Raw genomic sequence first — 22916 nt, 5'->3', positions numbered from 1 at the left:
AAATCAAAACATATTTCGTTGTTAACTCTCGGGTAATACAAAATTTTGAAAATAAACAGATTTAAGTCAGTCTGCTTCAAATTGTCTTCATCCTTCAGTTGGCCCATTTTTCGTATGAAAAGAAGAGACGCAAAAAAGAAAAAGATTCTGAAATAAAATTAGTTGAAAATGGCCACACGCTTCAGTTACTAATCGCCAGCAAATTTTCTTATAAACTTTATTTTCATAATAATCTCGTTCTACATAAAATCTCCCACCATTTGTTACATTCACAATACATAAGCTCTTTCAACAATTTGCCTTCCATTTTTCATATCGTTCTACTACACAACTTCCGGTTTGCCAGCTTAATATCGCTGATAGATTTACAGAAACGGTGATGGATCATTTACTTAAACAATTTAAAGTGCTTATGCACCTCACACCCACTGACGGCCCAACTATGCCTAATTCCCTAGCCGTTCCACTGCTCACGCATATTAATACATTAAGTGCTGTGCGAGCTATTCGGGCCGTTGTAGGTGGTTCGATTTTCATAAATAGGCCTTTCCGGTCTAAACACCTAAACAAAGGCAAAAATCTGCTGCGGCTCAAGGAAATTTTTATGACGCTGGCAAAAGTTTAATTTCCCGAAGTTAAGCCATTTCTCTTCCTACTTCCTGTTTTCACTACCATATTTAATGCGATTTATAATTTTATCAACATAAAAATCCATTAAAAAAGTTTCCTTTGTCGTCCTTTTGCCTTTTAGTAGCAACGAAAATCTTTGCTCTTTTATATGCTGGTTCGGTTTTTTCCTACTCATTTCAGGCTTTTCTTCCTTTTTCCTTTTATTAGTTGACAAATTTTTTTGGTAAAGAAATTATTCATGCAATTTCTTGTACTTTATGTTTTTTTGTGTCCTTTTCAATTTTCTGGCATACCAATGGGAATTACTCAGAAAGGACTTTTGATATTTGTAAAAAGCCTTCGAAGGTGTTTTCGTTTTGATAAGAAATTTTATTCTTTTTACGTGTATTGGCTTTGATTTTAATTTTACATTTTGTAATGTGAGAACTTAAATTTTAAGGGACTATGTTGGGTTTCTAGATGGAATTGGGCTATTGTCATTTCAAATGGTTATGGGTAGGCATTTTGATAGCTATGGCTGGGAGGATTTTTTTGTGAAGAATGATGAATCAATTTATGCAAATAAATTAATTGTATAAGTAGGAAAATATAAAAATAAAATAATAAAATTTAATGCAAAACGCATGTAGGACTTAAGTTAAAGTTAAAGTTTGCGTAAAAGTTTCAAATTTTGAGGAAATTTCAAATCGAATTCAGTGAAAATTGTAAAATTATGTGAGCAAGTAGTTTCAGAACATAGGTTTTATAAAGTTTTTAAAAGAAATATCATTGTCATGTTTTTTTTTAATTTTAAGAACACCAATAGCTCTGAAGGTCTGAACTTCTGAAACTCGGTATCCGTACCAATGGATAATAAAAAAAAAATTTCTTTCTGCAGAAAGGTTTGGCTCTTATAAAAGAAATCAGTTCACCCACTTTCAGAAGCTTAACAGCTGCTTCGTTATCATCAAATCCCTCATGACTAAATATCTCAATCAGTGTAACTTTATTCGTAGTATCAACTGATATAACATATAATAGGCAAAATAAATGGGGTTTAGGTTTTGATAGTACTAAAGTACTAAATTTGTATTTAACATTGCTTACAAGTATATAAACTGTAAAAGATAAAAAATAGACGAATGACAACAAAGAGAATTTACACTCAGAAAAATAATTTGATTTAACCAGATTTTAACTGAATCTCAGATCAAAATATTCTTTTTCTAAAATTTTTCTAACAAATTCATCAGATCAATTTAACTTGGATGAGGTTAGAGCATATTTTTTCTGAGTGTAAGGGAACTTTAGAGCAATAACTGATGAGATCAAACGAAAACCATATTAAAAAATCAGCCATGAACTATAAGAAACAACCAAGATAATGAGGGGACTTCAAGCAACCTATATGAGATCTACAATAGAACGAATTGTGCTATGGCTTCACAGAGAGAATAAACAAAAGCCACATTGTGAACATATGATGATGATGATAAGAAATGATGAACTACAATTTATTCCAATCAACTGCTTTGTGGCTTGAGAAAGAATAATAATTTTTTACTCACTAAAAAAGCAAAGAAGATTATTCTGCAATATCTTACCAAATTTATTGTACTCTCGATCGCTTAACCCAAAGTTGATATAAGGATTGTTTGAATTTAGAGCAGCACAAGACAGGAATTATAATAGGAATTGTGATTATCTGTTTACTAAATAATTATTTTTCTAATAAAACTTGCAAATCTATGCAAGTACAATGCAAGGGCCTATGCATGATGTGGTGAGTAGGTGTTTTGTAGTGTTGCAAAAACCAAAATTTCTGTGTGAGGTGACTTCCCTCTCCCTGTGATGAGTTAAAATATCAAAAATTAAGAATAATAAAATTAATAATAATAATAGGAAACTTCTGTGTGGAGTGACTTCCCTCTTCCGGTAATGACTTAAAGTATCAAAAATTCGGAATAATAATACCATTGATTAGGGAGGTAGAAAATGGAAAATTATTCTAACTCCATAAAGATGGGAAAATACATCCTAACATAGCAGTGTTAGATTTCTACATAATAAATATAAAAATTCAAAGAATAAGTTATTGTAGGTTAGAGTAAATTATCTTATAAACTAAAAGTGATAGCAAATATTAGCAAAATCTTAGTAATTTTACCTGAGCCTAGATAGCAACGACGCTGAGGGGACCAAGCCGGAATTGGAATATTTTTAACTATAAAAAATTTAAAAAAACTTGATTGTACTGTTCCAAGTGCACTGTTAAAGTCCACAATTATTAGAAGACGTAGCTGCTTTCTTTAAATCCCAATTAGCTCAGTTGAATTCGCATTTCAATTATCCAATTAACGTGTAATTCAGAGTTGTTATAGTCACCGCAAGAGCACCAATTTAAGACCTTAACAAAGCTGAACTGAGCAACTAAGTAAATCTGAGATTGAAAACACTTTTCTAATTTCATTAATTTTAATAAATTGTATAAAATTTTTCCAGCATCCTGCCTCGGTTTTTCTTTTCAGTGAGAAGTCGTCGGTGTGCAAATTTACAATTTGTGCTCATTAAAGTTAATTAGATTTTATCATTTGTACGCTGCGTGGTGCGTGCTCATTGCCTGCGTGTGGTTACGAATTTAAAATAGGTTAATAAATTTAAATTTATTGTGGCAATTGAATTTTTCGCAATTTCCCTCTCTGATTGCATTCAAAATTATTCCAATTTTGTTTTTATACTCGTATAGCGCAGAATACATCAGAACAAATTGGCTTGAAGTGAAAAAATTCATCATATTTACTTAGTCTTTTTTTTTTACTTAGTCTTTTTCTGGATTTTACTTCTCACATTTTATTCCTTTATTCAAGGAATATTTATTGTATTTTTATATAAGAAAAATTGAAATAAGAAATTATATATAAAAATAGCAACAGAAAAATCTTATTTTTACACTCACATTTTTGGATTCTGCGATCCTTCCACTTCAAATAGAGTACAACGACTTCAAAAGTTTATCTAATTCTACATAGATTCTGATTGATTACTTTTGTGCTAACAAATCAAATTATAAGTTAAGTAAGATGTTCTTAAAGTAAATAAATCTTACACGGTTGAGAAGATTTCAAATCTGCATACAGACATATTTTGCCATACTGGGACCTTAAGAACAAACCTATCTATTGCACTCTTTGTAGAGAGTGAGGTATTATTCTTCTCTAAAAATTGCAGCAAAGCAAACAATGAGCTAATGAATAAGGCTATAAAAATCTTGCGACTATAGACTACATTCCTATAATCACTAATACTAAAGAGTGACACACAGCTAAAGCTGATAAATAGAGTAATCATAAATGTATAAGCAAGTTATGAAACTGAACAATCTCTGTCAAATCTCTGACATCATTGAATGGCAACAACGATGGGATAATTAATAAATGCAAATATAAAAGTTTTTATTAATCGAGAAACTGGAGACTTACGATTTCAATTAATGCAGTTTCTTACGGGTCATGAATGCTTCCAAGAATACTTATACCGGTATAGGCTGTTCGTACTGCCAGTTTTGTCCAGATAAAACTGAGAGCTTTGATCATATAGTTAGAGACTTATAAGATTCATATATACTAGACAAAATCTAGAAATATTAATCCGGTAAGCCAGTCCTTTTTCTATGGTAAAGTAGATATCGACAAACACTGAATAGTGGAGCCAAAGTTATCACATCGTTTTCTCAAACGGAACCATTTTGTTAAGATGATAATGCAAGCCGTGATGACCCTTAGCTCTGTTCTATTTGCCCATATCAAACCCAAATAGTCACAGAACACTAAACTATATGTCTAATCCGGTTCGAACGAGAGTCAATACCTTTTTACCTAGTTTCAACATAGAAAAACCGTTTATTATTAAAATGATAACGCAGACCATGATGGTCCGTCAGATAACCTGTCAATTAATTTAGCTATATTCTACTGTGAAGGGATTCGTAATGATATTAGGGATACTAGATAAGATAGTAGGATACAAATGAACTAACTTTTCGCCTAATGGTTATCTGATAGTATCTTTTCGTGTTTGCTTATTTGTGTATGATATTTTTACATTGATGCCGATTGCTTTTCTTTTTAACATTATTAGTGCTGTTAGCTGGCAGTTATACTTCTGCTTATTAATATTGCTATTGCTTTTATTATTATTTACTATTGCTTGTTTTTTATTGCTGTGATTAATTTGTCGCTATGCTGGCTAGCGAATTTATTTAGTAGGCATAAGCATGTAGCAACAACGGAGTGATAAATCTTGATAAGTCTTGTTTAGTTATTTTGCTATTCACGACCATACATTTTTGTACTTCTGCTAATGATCAAAATTTATAAATATCAATGATCACATTCCAAAAATTTTAATAGGTGCAATTAAAGAAATATCTTTTTTTTTTGAATATTTTCAAAGTGCTCTGATAATATGTATTTGGAAAAACTCAACAAGAAAGAAAATCATTGGCGGAAAGTTATTGGTTAGCTAATAAATAATACTAGATTTTAATTTGATTTTTGAATCTGTATTTTTTTCTAATACTACCCTCTATACTATTTCAATTAGATTTCTTATCATGGAACATAAAATTTTAAGTAAAAAGAAATTTTTTTTGTGAACCAACTGAAACTAATTAGCTTATGTACCTGAACCATAGCAAAATGGTTACATTATTTTAATAAAATATTTTCGCTACTTTCATATTTATCCAAAATAACAAAAAAAAGAACGTTATTTCTGTAGCTAACAACTTTTTTTAAGATGATACCTTCACAACCTTCACACGTTATTTGAATAAAAACAAAAAAAAAAAACGGTACCGCATTTAAAACTTAATCAAACAAGCTAACTAAGCTGGCATAGGTTTATGTAGGCATTTCTCCCCTTAAGAAGCTTAATACGTTTAAATTATTTTTAGTATTAAATTAACTTAAATATGTTTCCCACCAGTGTAACATCCCATACACTAAGTGGAGACAAGTAACAGGAGCGGGATCGAGACCGAGACGGGGAGCATTTTGCCCGAGTTTGTCGTAAAATTTATGTAACGCAACTTATAAATTGTTTAAATTGAAGTCTACCATTTGAGAGATTCCCATGTGACTTCAGCCGAGATAAAACATAACAAATTATATGAAATTTACGAGTCGACTCAAGGAGGAGTAACGTTGCCATGCTAACAATTATGTACGGCCCGGGAGGCTCAGGGTCTAAGCACACAAAAATACGAGACAATCAAATAAATGAATAAATTTTGTTATGCAGGGGATAAGTGGGTGAGGTACTTGTTTGTGTGTAAATTTACAACTGTGTAGCAAAGTGTAGAGCAATAAAATGTTTTATGTCAGATTGACACTCTGACGAGGCTGCTGTCGCAAATGTACTGACTGCTAAACAATAATTCTCACACGTTTTAAATGAGCTCTTAAATACATAAGCATAAGCAAAGTGTACACAGGCTCTTCAAACAATAAGAATAAAAAGCAAAAACAAAAACAATTCATGAAACTACACGAGTATGGATAGGTACATGCATAAACAAGTGCACAAGTGAAATATAAATACATGCTCTCGTTTATTTGAGCAATAACAACAACTATACAATAACATCAACAACACAAAGGCACTAGTGACATATCGAAATACATTAAAGTTAAATTACACACAGTAACATTCCCAGTTGAGCGACAACGAGTAAACGAGTAAGGCAACACCTTTGCTCCCGCCCCCGTGTTGTAAAATATTTTAATGTTGTTGACATAGCTGCTACCACTGTTGCTATTAATGCTGTTTCGGCTGTTCATATGGTTGTTGCTATTGTTGACTGGTACTGTTTATTGTTAATGTTACTTTTTGCAATGTTATTGTTACCGTTCTCTGTTCTGTGTTCTCTGTTCTCTGTTTCTGTTAATGATGATGAATTTCAATTTCATGTCAAAGTAATTTGTCACAATTGTACGCCAAAGTTTATGATTATTTTTCCAATGGATTTCAGCACAGTTTGCACATGCACCCAATATAAAAGGAATTTCGAATTCCGTATTCCGATGCGTTGTCATATATAAATAATTATTTTGCAAAGTATCTAATTATTTGATTGTTGCATTTGCCACATGATTTATTGTCGCTAATTGACAACGTGTTTTATGGAGTGAACTATTTCGAACTATTTTCTACAATATTCCTATCTGTATTTTATTATTATATTCGATTGAGAAAAGTATGATGAGTTTATAGATTAGATCAATTGTTTTAGAATAAAATATAGAATAGAGTATAACAGAGTTCGAAAATCTCAGATCTTGTGGGTAAACTAATGCTGACTTACTCTAGTAGAACACCACACTGGGTCTTTCGAATGGAGGTGAGAATATCACTGAGAATACGTAAGTATTAGACAGAGAAAGAAACTCTCCGCACAAAATGTTATAAGCACGGTTGCCACTTGAAAATTTTTTTCTGTACCAAAATTGGTTTAAAAAGGTACCATTTCTGTAAAAAAAGCTCAAAAATTTTTTTGGATCTTTTTATTTTCTCGTTCTGTGGGTTTCATAGTGTTATAAATGATCAAAATATAAAATAGTGCAAAGTTGCATTTATAAAAAAAATTAATTGGAAATATCCACAATAAAGTTAGGTCGGCAAAAATGTACCATTTTTTGAACGTGAGTACCAAACGAAAAAAAAAAAAAAGGTACCAATTTTGGTATTAAAGTACCATAAGTGGCAACCGTGAGTACAATGCATAATTACCTGTTGCAGAAGACATAACTAGTGAGAATATCTCTGGTAAAGGATATTTTAATATCAGATAGAAGTATTTACTCCCAACATAGTATTCGATAGTTAAGTGTTAATGTAACGATTAGTTACAGAAAACATAATTTGATATAGAAACTCTCAGCACAATAAGAATTACCAACTGCAAAAGACTTAACTAATGGGCATATCTCTGGTTGAGGATAATTTAATATCAGACAGAAGTATCAACTCCCGTCACAATATCCGCTAGTTTAGTGTTACTGTAACTATCAGTTAAGGAAAAATATAACTGGAAGTTTTATTATTGTATTATTAAAGCTTTATCACACATTTTGCAATAGATTACCACTTACTATATAATTACTATAAAGTAACATAAGAGACATGTAAGTAATATAGGTATTTCACCAAATCTTGTCTGCAAATTTTACGTTTGAAGAAACTGAGTCGGCAGAATACATACTCGAATGCATTAATGCACATGATTAACTAGGATCGCAATTAATACGACGGAAGAGCTTTGCAATACAAAATATAACCAATATTTTTGAATCATTGAAGACAACGGGCCACTTAAAACTTAATTGGGTTACCTTTAACAACTAAGGAGATTTTCATATAAATTTACGTTTAATAGCTTAAGAATGCTCTGAGAATAGAACCTGGTGATTTAGTAAGGAAGTAAATTTTAGCAGCAGTCCACAAAATTAAGTATTAAAGAAGAAATTAGGTAATAAAAAATTAATGGGTAAACAGTAAGAGGGATAAATTAACTTTTACTGTATCAAGGCCTAGAAATTTTAGTGAGGAAGTGCCTATATCAGTTAGATTTTGATCTGTATACAATACGAAACAATTTGATAGATTGTTGATGTCGTGATGTAGTGAAAGAATATGAAAAAAAATTTGCTATTTTAAGCGGCAAATCCAAACATACATTATTGGTCAAGTCCACATCTTCTATAAAGTGATCAAGTTAGAGGAGCGTTAACTATACTTTATACAGTACATTTAAGAAGCATATACTAACAATAACTTCTGATAAGAAAATATAGAGCTTAACACCACGTTATTAAATTCAACTTTGTAAAAATAAATATATTGCGGTTTGCATAAATCTGGTATATAAACAATAATGACGAATACGTCATTTTAGTTTCGTTTCAACGCACGTTTTCAGTGCTAATTTTTTAGTACGAATTCTACATTCGTCGATAATGGTTTGACGCGGAATATAAAAATTAATTAAAATAAATTTTTAAATAAAAAAATATGGAATTTATTGGACATAATTTAAAAACAAAGGCTTATGTTTTTGAATGTGAATGTAAAAGAAATCGTGAATTAATGCAGAAGTTCTCAGAAAATTATATCAAAACACACTTAAGAAAAACTTTTAAAAAAGATATAAATATTTCAACACAACGTCTCTTTAACGACATTCTATACGAAAGTAATTACATACTTCACTCTTGTAAATTAATAAATTTAATTAACCACAAAGCCATACTGTGAAAACCGGCGACTATAAATATTTGCACATAAAAAAACAAAAAAAAATAAATTATTCACAAAAAAAAAACCTAGATGCAAAGAGCGCTGAGATAAGTTCGTTGAGTCATAGATTATATATGCGAAATACGTTTCACTCAACAGCGGTATTTGAACATAAATATATATATATATTCATATATATAAATATATGAAATGATGAGTGCTTATGTATGAAATTTATTCACTCAGTTTTTAGTGCATATCTGATAATAAATAAAATAAGAAATATATATATTATAAAGTATAAAAAAGTATAGCAGGTTTCTGTACGTTAACGTAATTGAAATACAGAGACTATATTTAAATTTCAAAATTATTTATTGAATCTACTTATTTTCTTTATCAGAAAACTGAAATTTCTTCTTCGAATAAAATTTTCTTTTCTTCTATTTTACAAGTTTTAATGTTGTCAATATACTTAAATAATAAACCAGTTTACTGTGATTATTTAGAATATGAACAGCTACATTATTCCCCCTTCCGAAAAAACACCTTGCGACCATAACGCGAAGTGTATGTCTTATGATCGTTCTTGTCAGTGACTAAAGGCTTAACTTCTTGTTCCTTAAAATATTGTTCACTGAAGGCTGCTTTGAGGCGATCCACAGAGATATTCACTTTCCTTCCCTTAACATCCACGACAAAATATTTATCGAAACGCTTAAGAACAGTGAAAGGACCTTCGTATGGAGCCTGCAATGGTTTACAAATCATGGAATTTCTGACGAAAACCTGATCCGAGGAATAAAGATCTTTTTCAATAAAAACCTTTCCACTAGAATGATGAGCAGTTTGAGTAGGTCTTAAGTCGTTCATAAATCTTTTTAGTTTAGCTACAAATTCTGCCTGAGGGTTTGAGACGTCGCGATTAACTTCTGAAATGAATTCCCCAGGTAAACGTAAGCCAACGCCATAAACCAGTTGTGAAGGACATGCGTTAATATCTTCTTTCACTACAACTCTAAATCCTAGAAGGATGAGAGGTAATATTTCAACCCAGTTGTCATTTTGATAACACTTAATGGCTGCTTTCAAAGACCTGTGAAATCTTTCAATAATTCCATTAGAAGCAGGGTGATAAGCTGTGGTACGTAAGTGCTGAATACCAAGAAGCTTAGACAGCTCTTTGAACAAATAGCATTCAAATTGTCGTCCCTGATCTGTGGTTACACGTAATGGAATGCCAAATCTTGCAATCCAGGTGGAATAGAATGCGAAAGCTACATTTTCAGCAGAAATATCCTGCAATGGACAAACCTCAGACCAGCGTGAGAAACGATCGATCATTGTCAAACAGTAACGAAAACCTCTACAGCATGGCAGTGGTCCGACAATGTCCATGTTGACGTGGTCGAAACGAGACGAAGCAGGTAGATACTGCTGAATAGGTACCTTGTTGTGACGGTGAATTTTGCTTTTTTGACAAGCAATGCAGGATTTGGCCCAAATAGCACAATCTTTCTTCATATTAGGCCAAATGAACTTTTCTGCTAATAATTTGTGAGTTCTTTTACCATTTGAGTGACAAAGGTTGTGGATCGAGTCAAAAGCGATTTTGCGGAAATGCTTCGTCAAGACCGGACGAACGTTCCCGGTAGAAATGTCACAATACACTGATACATCAGAGTTTGGTAAGGTAAAGGACTTGATTTGCAAGCTGGAGTCTCCGTTGAGAAACTTTTTAACTTCTTCATCAGTCGTTTGCTGGCAGGATTTAAAAAACTTTGATGTGCAGGCTGGCCGTATGCCTCGTTGGCGGCCGCGCCGTGTCAAAGTGATTGAGAGTGGAGAGCGTTGATGAGATTTGATGAAGTCGTCAGCTTGAGAAAGTAACTTTGATCTGTAGGCTGGCCTCATGCCTCGTTGGCGGCCGCGCCGTATCAAAGTGGGTGTAAGTTGTGCTGCTTAATTCACAGAAAAATTTATTGTGATGACCTGGATCCAGATTCATCATCTGAATGTGTCACCGGCATGCTTGTGTCTTGCGTTTTCAAATCACGTCGGGGTCACCAATATATAGCGGGTTTCTGTACGTTAACGTAATTGAAATACAGAGACTATATTTAAATTTCAAAATTATTTATTGAATCTACTTATTTTCTTTATCAGAAAACTGAAATTTCTTCTTCGAATAAAATTTTCTTTTCTTCTATTTTACAAGTTTTAATGTTGTCAATATACTTAAATAATAAACCAGTTTACTGTGATTATTTAGAATATGAGCAGCTACAAAAGCAAAGTTCCAATATTCCTTAAAGCAGATAAGAAAATCCATTGATTAAATTGTTTACATTTTCGCATTTTGAATAATATAAATTAATCAAATTGCATTATATTTTAAAATCGGATTAAGAGAAAAAAAATCTATATACATATCTATAATAATTGATAATTGATAAATCTATTGTTTTCTAATTGTTTTAAACAATTGCTAAAAAGCAGCTCTACATATGATCTTTGTAAATAATAATTGGTATCTACACATCTATACATTAAGACCGAAAAGTTTTCGGAAATTCTCATTTAAAATTCGCGCGCTGTATATTTTTCGATATTTTAAGTTTATGTAGTTTGGCAGCAATTAAGGACAATTACTATGCAAAATGAGCGCGATCTGTCAGACAGTTCGTTTACGGCAGCTGTTGAAACCAGTTCACCTCAGTAGTGCGTTGCGAAAAAAACAATGGAAAAAAATATTGGACAAAGAGTTTGCATCAAATTTTGTGTTTCGAACGAAATTTCGTGTGCAGAATCGTTGCGAATGCTACAAAAGGCTTATGGGGAATCAGTTTTATCGAAAACTCAAGTTTATGAGTGGTACAAAGCCTTTCAGGACGGTCGTACGACCGTCGAAGACATTTCGCAACGCACTACTGAGGTGAACTGGTTTCAACAGCTGCCGTAAACGAACTGTCTGACAGATCGCGCTCATTTTTGGCATAGTAATTAAGGACAGTGCTGCCAAACTACATAAACTTAAAATATCGAAAAATATACAGCGCGCGAATTTTAAATGAGAATTTCCGAAAACTTTTCAGTCTTAATGTATATGAACCATCATTAAGGCGTTGTATAAAATTCCTATATCAGAGGTTACTTATAAACATCAATAGACATTAGATATAACAATTAACATAAAACTTGATTGTATATTAGCAATATGACTAGATAAACACCGTAATATTAAGTGGTTTCAGTAGTTTCAGTGACATTCAGTACACATAATTTTAGATATAACCAAGTTTATTGACATATCAGATAAATTCGTTTTACTTGAATAATGAATAGCGCTTTCTCAAAAGGATACTGTTCTTACAGTGAATGCTTAGGAGTTATACATTTAAGGTGGTTTTTCAAGAATTTTCTGAAATCAGTCCACATTCAAATAGAAAGATTCATAACCACATTTATTCGAATATTAAATCTATTTAATATGATTAGAATTTTCTGCAGAATGCATTACCGTTGAAGTACGTCTAAACACTGGAATTTTGGAACAGTGAATCAGTCATACTATACTGTAACCCATAGTAGAGGACGACAAAGAGCACCATTTAGTATTTGCATAAGAACAGTCTACAGAATATTTACTGCCACACTTTATACATGCAATTATATAGACAAGCAGCACCAAACACCGCCAAGATTCAAGAAATTAGATTCTCCATAAAGATGGAGAAAATGAAAAATAACAGACATTTTTAACATTATGAATACTTTTCAAAGTCTGAAAAGGGTCTGAAAATTCAGAAAATTAGGTATGTCTTTCAATTACTAAAATTTCACTTTACCATAATATAATGTCATCAATCTTATATAGGTCATTTAGAAGGTACAACCGCATTTGAAAGTTTTTTGACTGAATTGCATAATTTAGGAATTCGGGTTTCAGTGCAACAGATGACAGCTAATATACTAGATAAGCGTGATAAATGGTTTATGTAAGATATATTTATTGGTCAATGTAATTAAAATAATTAAAATTAAAAATATTTCAGCTATAGTGAAATTGGACACTTTGAAACTACTTCCACTATGGGTTGTTATATCTTCAATATAAATCCAGCACTGGCAATTGTCTTCAATCACATTAGCTTTAATAATCTCACGATGAGAGATGCTAGCATAAATGATATTGAGAGACTGAAAAACACATACATTAAAAAAAAAATTCCCCTATTAATTTTAAAAGACGGTAGCGCCGAGGAGGTAAAACGCACAATGAATGCTGGTAAATTCTTTCCGATTAGCAACTATCTATTTTATTAAAATTTTCCAATAAATATAGTCGAGAAGCTAGAATTTAAAAATTTAAAACAATTATATGTAACGGTTATGTCACATGGAGATGAGGGCGATATTATTTATACCAAAACTGATACTTATAATATTAAAGAAACGGTCCTTAATCCCTTACTCGCTAATGAAAGTTTGAAGGATGTGCAAAAAATTGTACTAGTAAATGCTTGTCGCGGTGATATTGATCCACGTTATGAAGACGATGATTTAGAATATGAAGAAACTAACACAGATGAAATAGATGAAAATTTGGTAACATTTTATAGCACACAAAAAGGTACAATATATTGACTGAGGTATTTCAATGTATAAGTGTACGCTCATACATACATATTATCTATATATATAATACATATATGTTATATATTTTAATCAAAGACAAATATAAAAAATTATATTATATTCTTCTAGGTTATGTTTCTCTGTTACCAGCGGATGGTGCAGTTTTCATTAAAGAATTTTGTGAACATTTCGATATACCATTCAAAGAATCATCAATGGAAGAGATCGCTGAACGTATGGAAACAGTCTTGCAGAAGAAAATGAAGTATGTTTAAGAATTTTAGGTGATATATTATATTATAACATTGTTTAATGTTCACCATTTTACAGTTTCTGCGAGAAAGTTACAGACTATTGTGCAAAACCAGGTGTTCTACATAATATTAAAATGGAATTCAAAAATTTGAGAGGTTATAAAGGCCTTTTTAAAAAAATTAGTGAAGTTATAGACAATGTTTTTTTTAGTAGTGATGATATTGTACCCGCAGAAGATACAAGATTGGTTAGATGTCAGCATTCTAACTGATTACTTATTTATAAATTAGTTTTTTTGAATAAATAATTTATTACACATACCTATTTTTAAATTATATTAATTTATTTATATATTTTTTGGTTCTTACACATTTCATTATTTTTAGCACATATATTTTTCATTAAGTTTCAACAAGACGAGTATGAAGTTGAAATCCTCTTATTTTAAATTATTTTGCATTAGATATAATTAATTCCATTCAATGAAATGGAATTAATTATATTTTTTCCTCCTTGAATATCTCTCTGTATACGCTCACGACTGTCAGTCTAATAGACTCTCCTCAGAAGGAAATTTCCTTCGTCGGCGTAAAGCCTGCTATGCGCATGATCACTTTTATTTGATTTGAGGATCACCTTGTCTGAAGCCTCGCACGGTATCATAAGGTTCGGAGAAACTCGATCCTACCTTGATGGACCTGCGAGTATTGCTCAACGTCATTCTGCATTCTGTTGTATTAACTTTGCAGGGATGCGGAGCTCAGACAATGCGGCGTAAATGCGATCCCTTATGGGCCTATCAAAAGATACTTTATAATCGACAAAACGGTGGTGAGTGTCGTTGTTATGTTCGTGGACTTTTTCAAGAATTTGTGACAGTGTAAATGTCTGGGTTGGCATTTGGCTTCAACTTTTCACACAATACAGTTGAAAAGACCTTTTACACGACCATGTAAATATAACCTATTATAATAATACCGCAATATACATGATGTGGTTATAATCTATTTATGCAGCTTTGTTGTGCTTTCAGTCCTAGACTATTCCAATGCTGATATTACACTAGGTCTTACACCATGTTAACTCTTTGTGTTACTGTACTTCCAAAAGTGAGCTCTACCTTTTTTATTGATATCTTAAAGTCAAGTACATTTTACTGGTAAAACTGCTTATTATTGCCATAAATCGTTCTACTTTCTTTATTTCTCGAATGAAACCCGCAGAAAGATTTATTTTTTTAACATTGTTATAAGGATTAACAATTTAATCAAATATCTTTTCATTGCCTCCTCGAGGACACATAAATTCTAATATTCTGTTGCAAGTAAGTATTTCCTCATGTAACAACTCAGTTACGTTCCAGTTTAAATATGTTGTAGAGCTGCGGGGCACAACAAGTTGTTGTTATTAATGTTGTTGTTGTAACCTTAAGGGAACTCTTCCACTCCTACTTCGACTTCGACTTCGACTTCGACTTCGACAACGACTGCGGCAGCAAAGTAATTCGATAATTGTGGCATTAAGGAAAGGATATGGTATTTTGCGGCTTATAGTAGTTGCTTATGGTGTGTGGGAAGGTATGATTTTTTCCATTTATATTAATGGAGTTTCAAGGCAATAAAGAAAACTAAGCTTAAATATAAATTCATATAAGTTGGTTAGGAAAATATATAGCTAGAATGATTAAAGTGATGGTGGAAATTAAATTGAATTACTTGGTTTGCATTAGAAAACATTGTGATTAATAGTAGTAAGAAATTGTAGTAGCAGAGATGTATTAGATATAATTCACATAATGTTTATCTGATAAAATTCTTAAAATAGAAATACTATAAATGTATATTTTAACACTTCTCAGTTATTTTAAGCTGTAAATAAATGTTGCATATTAATAATAATTATTTGAATATACAATTTTATAAAATTATGTTCAGTGTTAAAATTTTTGAATCATTTCATCAAATCTCTAAAATTTGAGCAGCAGTAGAGCCGCAACTCTCACGCTATCCAACCCAGTGCATAAATAACTGGAGTAACCAGTGCATAATATCATGGATTTGTATTTAAGGGTACCGAGATATATAAAGAATCAAAATTGATATGAACTATGTAGGCAAAGTAGTTCTCGTTCCCAGAAGAACAAACTCTGATCTCATTAAAAGGTGTCCAGAAACATATCTATAATGATTTTTTTACAATAGCAGAATACAAGTGAAAACCTATAACATAGTAGGCATCAAAAAGTTCAAACTAAAATGGCTAAGCAAATATTTATTCATAACAAAAAATTTTATTCTGTTTTCTAAGGTAAATCATAGAGTCTCCTTAGAAGAAGGAACGTTCTCACATTCCATGCGTGTGGGAAAACTTATCAAAGTCAGTCTTCTTTTTCCTTGCTGGATCAAACAAAAGTTAGTATCTAAATCACTATTACTGAATAATGTGTATGACCATTTAGATGATCTACTGTTATAAAAGCTCCGTTGAATTCAGCTAATAAGTTATTCAGATGATTCAATAAAAGTATACTTTGAAGCCCAGCATATCTTCCTGATAGAATATATATTGCATTTGTTTTGAGAGAGTGCAATTTGGATTTTAGTATGCTTTTCTACAGAATACCACAACTTCAGCACTCTTTTTCATCACAATTTCTAGTTTTTACTCAAGTATCTCCTGGGTAGCTTGTATATATTCGTTCAGAATCTTACTAATTACAAAATGGCGTAGTCATTTGTACCCATCTTTAATGTACGTTTCACAATTAAACCTCCAAACTTAGCTAGTGCACCGAGGCGTTAAAAATCTTGTAGGTTTCATGCTAAAGTCCATCAAGTATTATTAATATTTGGTTTTCGAAAAGTGTGCCCTATCCAACACGCTTGCATTTTATATTTTTTTTTTTGCTATAATTTGGTTTGTTTAAACCCACGAATCGATATTGCATATTCTCTGGGATTACTAGAAGGGCAGAATCCTGTGCAAACGTTGGTTTATAAAGACTTGAGTTTTGGACTGGAATGCATATTTATAAATTTGCAAAGTTTTAGAGAGTTTTTTATGAATGTCCAAAACTTATATATTTTTAGAATGAACGAAAGTACCTCTAACCTTATTGATTATGATGATGTATTTCGGTGCTCTGTTAAATATATGTTATAAAGCTTCCGAGGTATGTTATTGATTGCATCTCCTTAACTCCACGCTTCTTGACGAATGGAAGAAGATGTAACCTCGTATCTGGTGCTAAGGACCAAGGTTTTACCATTAATAATAACTAATCTCAGTTTACGTACGATTTGAAGGGTAGAAAAAGTATAGCAAAGTAGACATGCGTCATGAGTATATGCCAAATCTTCCGGTCGCGTAAATGGTGTACATGGTCCATGTCTAATGATACTTTCATTATTGTATTATTATTTCATTCGGTTGTATAAACAAAATATATCTTTTAAGGTAAATTTTTTCTTGCCGATAATGGCGTGTCTTTTTATGACGAAAGAAACTATTTAAAAGTTAGACCGATTCGAATAGCAAAGAAAAGAAACTTGAGCATTGAAAGTTTGTGCAGCCTTGGCTTCTTGTGGATAAACACGATTAGTCATCGCTTCTAATTTGACAGGGACGAGTTCTAAGCCTGGCACTTGCAGTCCAAACAAATTATATACGGACTATAAACTAATTAAATAAAATTCGATTATTTCCAAAGACCACGGATGAAGAGTACTTGGCAATACTCGAAACAGCGTTGTATGGTCAGTCAAATTTCAATAAAATTAAATAAAAAAATTTTTGTCTTTGCCTTTCTTTGCTATTCGAATCGGTCTAACTTTTAAAATATACCTTATTTACGAGAAAACAAGTTGCTAGGAATATAAGTCAGCAGATTTATCAACTAAACGTTATATTTGCAGAATTTAAAACAAATTTTACATCCTTGACCTCATGAAATTTTGAAACTTTTGTTGTCAGTATTAAATTCTCTAATGCATAAATAAATTAAAACAGTTTGGCTTCAAAGTACAATATAAACCGTAAAATTATTCTAAAAATAAAGCATTTCCCATGGTTTGGTTTTTGTTATAAACTATTTAGCAGTTATTTTACTTTATTTTTATTTATTTTAATTTTGTTTTCCACTCTTTACTTTTAGTATTTTAAAATATAAAATAAGTTTAGACATTTAGCAAAATGAAACTATGCATATTTCTTATCCACTTATTCAAATCCTTGCTCATAAAAAACCTTTCCACCTGTTTAGTTTAAGTCAACCGCAGAGTAAAATTATATAAAAAGTATATATAGAGAGATATATGCATAAAAAGGAATCACTTTTTTTACGAGTACTGCCATTAACATTTCCGGAACAATGCCATTAGCTTCTCTACGTTCGCTACGTTTGTTACGTTGGCTTCCATGTGCAATTCATCAACGCCGATAACATTTCAAAACCGTATCCGTATCCGCATCATTCACACTATGTTTACCTTTGGCTACAGTCTGCCACTTTATACTTGCCTCTTCCCTATTTAATGTAATGCTTTTTACACTGTAAGCTCAATTTCAGAAAAAAGAATAATAAAATTAGTTTTTTTTTTGGTTTTTCTAGAAAATAGCAGAAACTTTTAGTTTAAATAAAAAAATAAAAAAAAAAAATGGAAAAGAAATCACAAATGCTACCGCAACGCGCAGCTTGCAATAAACAAACCATGGAAAATCCATTTTTTACTCGACCATTAATAAAAACAACGTAACGCTACGTGTAATGTTGTAATGTACGTAGTTCGGTTACGTTATGCAAATGCAAGCGTAAATACAAAAACCGAAACCAACAACGGCGGAATAAGTAAAATAGCTTCACAATATGTCTGGGAAAGTTGGAAAATAGAAAAATTGTTAAAGAAATACTATTGAGTTTCATGCAAAAATCTTTAGAGTAAACTTTTATAAACGCGTCCCAAAAAAAATTCGTTAAAAAAGTTATATTTTCACGCTGAACGCAATTTGCAACTTCAATTTTCTTGCAAAACAAAATATAAAGAAAGTATGAAGATTTATGCATCCACGTAATACTCGTATACAAAACTATAAAATTGATATGTTGCCAAACCGTGTAGACCAGTGTACTGGTCCCGGTGTGCTGCCACAGCGCATTTCCAATTCCATGTACTTTTTGGTAAGCTTAAATATTTTTAAAAATATAACTAAGCAATTTAGAAAAATCAATTTGGAAACAAAATACAATTTGTCTATGTATTATATTTACATATTTAATATAAACATAGTTTTGCACGTAGTTTTCTATGTATATATAAATAAGATAAGAAGATAAGAATGAATGGGGTACTAGCTCCCATTTGAGCAGAGCACTGCGACCATGATTGATCTTGTGTGCTACAACAGACCTTAACCGAACAGAAGACATTCCGCCTTACGAATGAAGGTTAAAACGTCGGCCGTTGAGGACATCCTAATGCCGAAAGGTGAGAGCAGCTTCCGACTCAGTGACCTCCTTCTGGCCCAGATCAAGGCTGGGCAATCACATAAAATGTGTCTGGATGTCTCCTCTGCTTCTAAGCAGAGTCTACACTCTATCTCTTCGTACAGACCCATTTTGTAGAGGTGGTAACGTGGTCCGTGGTGATCCGTTAGAAATCCTGTTCTGCTGAAGAAGGATATCTTATTATAACTATAGGTATGAACCAGCTCTTTACATATATACATATACAGTAACACTTCAATTTGCGTCGCTCCGATTTACGTTGATTCGATGTATATACACTAAAACCCCGATTTGAGTCGCTGCGATTTGTGATATAGTAGTACTTTTATTGGGTCTATACAAGATGAAAAATGCATCACATTGAATCAAGAAAAATATAATTCATTGGTTATGCTCTGCAAGTTCGGTAGTGCGAAAGAAGAAAAAGAAAAAGGTTTTGAATTGTGAAATCTTGTTTTGACATAAAATGAATAATAAAAATGATATTAAGTCATTTTTATTGTAACATATATATTTAATATATTTAGTTAACAATTTGATATATAGCATTATTCAATCTCATTGATAGTTATCGGTTATTATTGAGTTAATTGGTCGTCGCTTCTAATATGACAAGCAATAGCTTTAAGACTGTCACTTGCAGCCCAAACAAATTATATACGGACTATGAACTAATTAAAAAGAATTTTGAATACGTAACTTTGAATTTGGATAATTTATTCACTATGAGGGCATTAATTATTTTGTTAATTATACTTAATTCAGAAGAAGAATTCATAAAGTTGGTATTATTATAAACATTGTAAGAAATATATATAGCTTTATATATGTAGTAATATAATGATCGTTTCGTATACTTAGGAGAAGTGCAGCAAATTACAGTACCTGAAATGAAAGAAAATTAAATTAATAAATATATTTTTTTATAATTTTTGTTTTTTTTTTTTAAGTACTATATATATACAGTAAATAATTAAAATAATTCCATCATACAAAATATGATAAAAAATAGTATAAGATCTTATGGAATAAATGCTTTGTGTTTTTATTCTAATCGAGATGTGTCTAAAAATTTAACAAAAACAACCTTTTATATGTATATACTCGTGTTCAGCCATACTTATGTTTTAGTTGGCTAATTAGATCACAAGTGTGTATCCTTCTATAGTGGAATGCTTAAATTGAATGACTTTGGATGCTTTTTGTTGTCCATTTAAATTCCAGCACCATCTGTAACTCAGTAAAGGATCTTATATATTTATTTTCTGATATTACACTTATTTAATTTATTTATTTCACTTAAATAAATTAATAGCCAAAGGTAAAGAGCAGAAGCTCTTTTAATTAAAAATGTGGCTACTAATGAATTAAGTTGTATATTAAATTAAAATCAAAATTTAAGAAAACTAATAAATTCTTTGCAATGTAATGTAATGTTTCCAATATAAGACAATCCTTCGATCAATTAGTACCTTTCAGTCATAAGCTGACCACTGTGGTTCTTAGCGGAACTCTTCTCGTCCTCATATAAATAACGCTTATCCGTGGTACCACAATAATTAGATCCCACTCCAACCTAATCTTATCTGTATCAAGAATTGTTTTATGTGAAAGAGTTTTAATGATGTATGCTAGTTATTTTTCTCTTTTTTTTTTTTTGACAAATCCTACTTAACTTAAAATTTATAATGAAACTCTGATTGATTTAAATATTACTTTTTATTCCTGTGATCTAATGATCAGCTTGTAAATATTAGAATTTTGATGAAGAGGTATAATTAATATAAATTATAAATTATTAAAAAATTAAATAGAGAATACATTATATTTATTTAGTATTTATTTTAAATTATTTTATTATAGTGTAATTTAAAAAATTTTAGTAAATAAAAGCATATATAAATATAAACATTTAAGTTGCCTCAAAAAAATTATTTCTACTTCTATCACAGGTTTTTTTAAACACATTTTCTATTTATATATTTCTCCACATTTGTTTTAGTAACTTAAGTCAAGTCACTTAAGAACTCTTCTCAGTCTAGAGCACATCTTTGAAATAACAAACTTCAAATTGCAGAAATAAAGTTGCTTAACAACAACAAACACTAAACAACAACAAGCTCGTATGCATGCACTTTGAAGTAGAATTGCATTGTATTTGTATGTGCGTGGATGTGACCATGTTAATGTGGGCCAACTTAGCTGCTAACTTCACATACAGAGTCACACACACTCACATACAAATACGCAAATAACAGTTAAGTTGATGTAACCACTTGTGTGACACAAAATGTTGCTTTCTAAGTTTCCACTCTTATGTTTCTACTCTACGTGCTTCCATTTCCACTTGAGTTCTTGGTTTAGTAAATTTGCTTTGTTTTAATGTTTATGCGAATTTTTTGAGTGTTTTTCAAAGCAAATATAACAAATACAACAAATGCAAAAAATACAACAAACACAAAAATACAACAAATATGTAAAAATATTTAAAAACACGAAAAACATAAAAATTTTGCTAGAGTTTTATTTAGGAGAGTATCTTGACTTAGGACAACAGAGCTTAGAGGAAATATCCAGGAAAATATTTTTTATAAATATTTGACAGACCACAGCTATAAGACAGTAGCTGTTCTGAGAGACCAACTATAAGATAGTAGCTGATCTGCCAGACAGTAGGTATTCTCAACGACCACCTGTAAAACAGTAGCTTTTCTCACAAACCAGACAGTAGGTGTCCTCACAGACCAGCTATAAGACAGTAGCTGTTCTTACAGACCAATTATAAGACAGTAGCTGTTCTCACAGATCAGCTACAAGACAGTAGGTGTTCTTACAGGCCAGCTATATGACAGTAACTGTTCTCAAAGGCCAGGTATATGACAGTAGCTGTTCTCACAGACCAGCTATAAGACAGTAGCTGTTCTCACAGACCACCTACAAGACAGTAGCTGTTCTCACAGGCCAGCTATATGACAGTGGCTGTTCTCACAAGCCAGCTATATGACAATAGCTGTTCTCACAGGCCAGCTATATGACAGAAACTATTCTGAGAGACCAACTATAAGATAGTAGCTGTTCTCAAACACCAGCTATAAGACAGTAGCTTTTCCCACATACCAGCTATAAGACAATAGCTGTTCTCACAGACCCGCTGTAAGAGAGTAGCTGTTCTTACAGACCAGCTATGAGAAAGTAGCTGCTCTGAGAGACCATCTATAATTCAGTAACTGTTAAGTAATTTTCAAAAATATATTATTTCGTACACCACAAGTATCAATAAAGAACTAGTGTTGAGTTAGGACCATGGTATAAGAAATATACCTATTATATATAACTCACTATTCCTGATTATAGAGCGCGTAATGTATTTGTAATTACTTTTTTAATTCAATAACATATTGTTAATTGCTGTTTATAAAACCAAATTAAATAAATAAACTAAAATCCTTCAAACAAACACAACATATACACTTACTAGAAGTTTTTTGACAGGATTTCACAAGCTTGGTTTTTGATAAGATTTTGACAGTTTCTAATATTTGACAGTTACTTACTGATTAAAAAAACAAATTCAAAACAAACTTGAATTAGCAAAAACACAAGTAATAGTCCATTT

The 22916-nt window shown here is 31.5% G+C and overlaps 1 protein-coding gene across 1 annotated transcript; it reads left to right on the top strand.

The window, feature by feature from the left end:
• Positions 1-12408: 12408 nt before the first annotated feature.
• LOC119674390 lies at positions 12409-14068 on the top strand. The gene is made up of 6 exons (XM_038085527.1): positions 12409-12719; positions 12782-12902; positions 12960-13192; positions 13250-13537; positions 13672-13807; positions 13873-14068. The coding sequence occupies exons 2-6, from the start codon at positions 12862-12864 to the stop codon at positions 14066-14068; spliced, it is 894 nt and encodes a 297-aa protein (XP_037941455.1). The 5' UTR covers positions 12409-12719; positions 12782-12861.
• Positions 14069-22916: the final 8848 nt, after the last annotated feature.

This window comes from Teleopsis dalmanni, chromosome 2 (genome assembly GCF_002237135.1).
Source record: "Teleopsis dalmanni isolate 2A chromosome 2, ASM223713v2, whole genome shotgun sequence".
Classification (NCBI taxonomy): Eukaryota; Metazoa; Arthropoda; class Insecta; order Diptera; family Diopsidae; genus Teleopsis; species Teleopsis dalmanni.
This window is presented reverse-complemented; position numbering and strand designations above follow the sequence as displayed.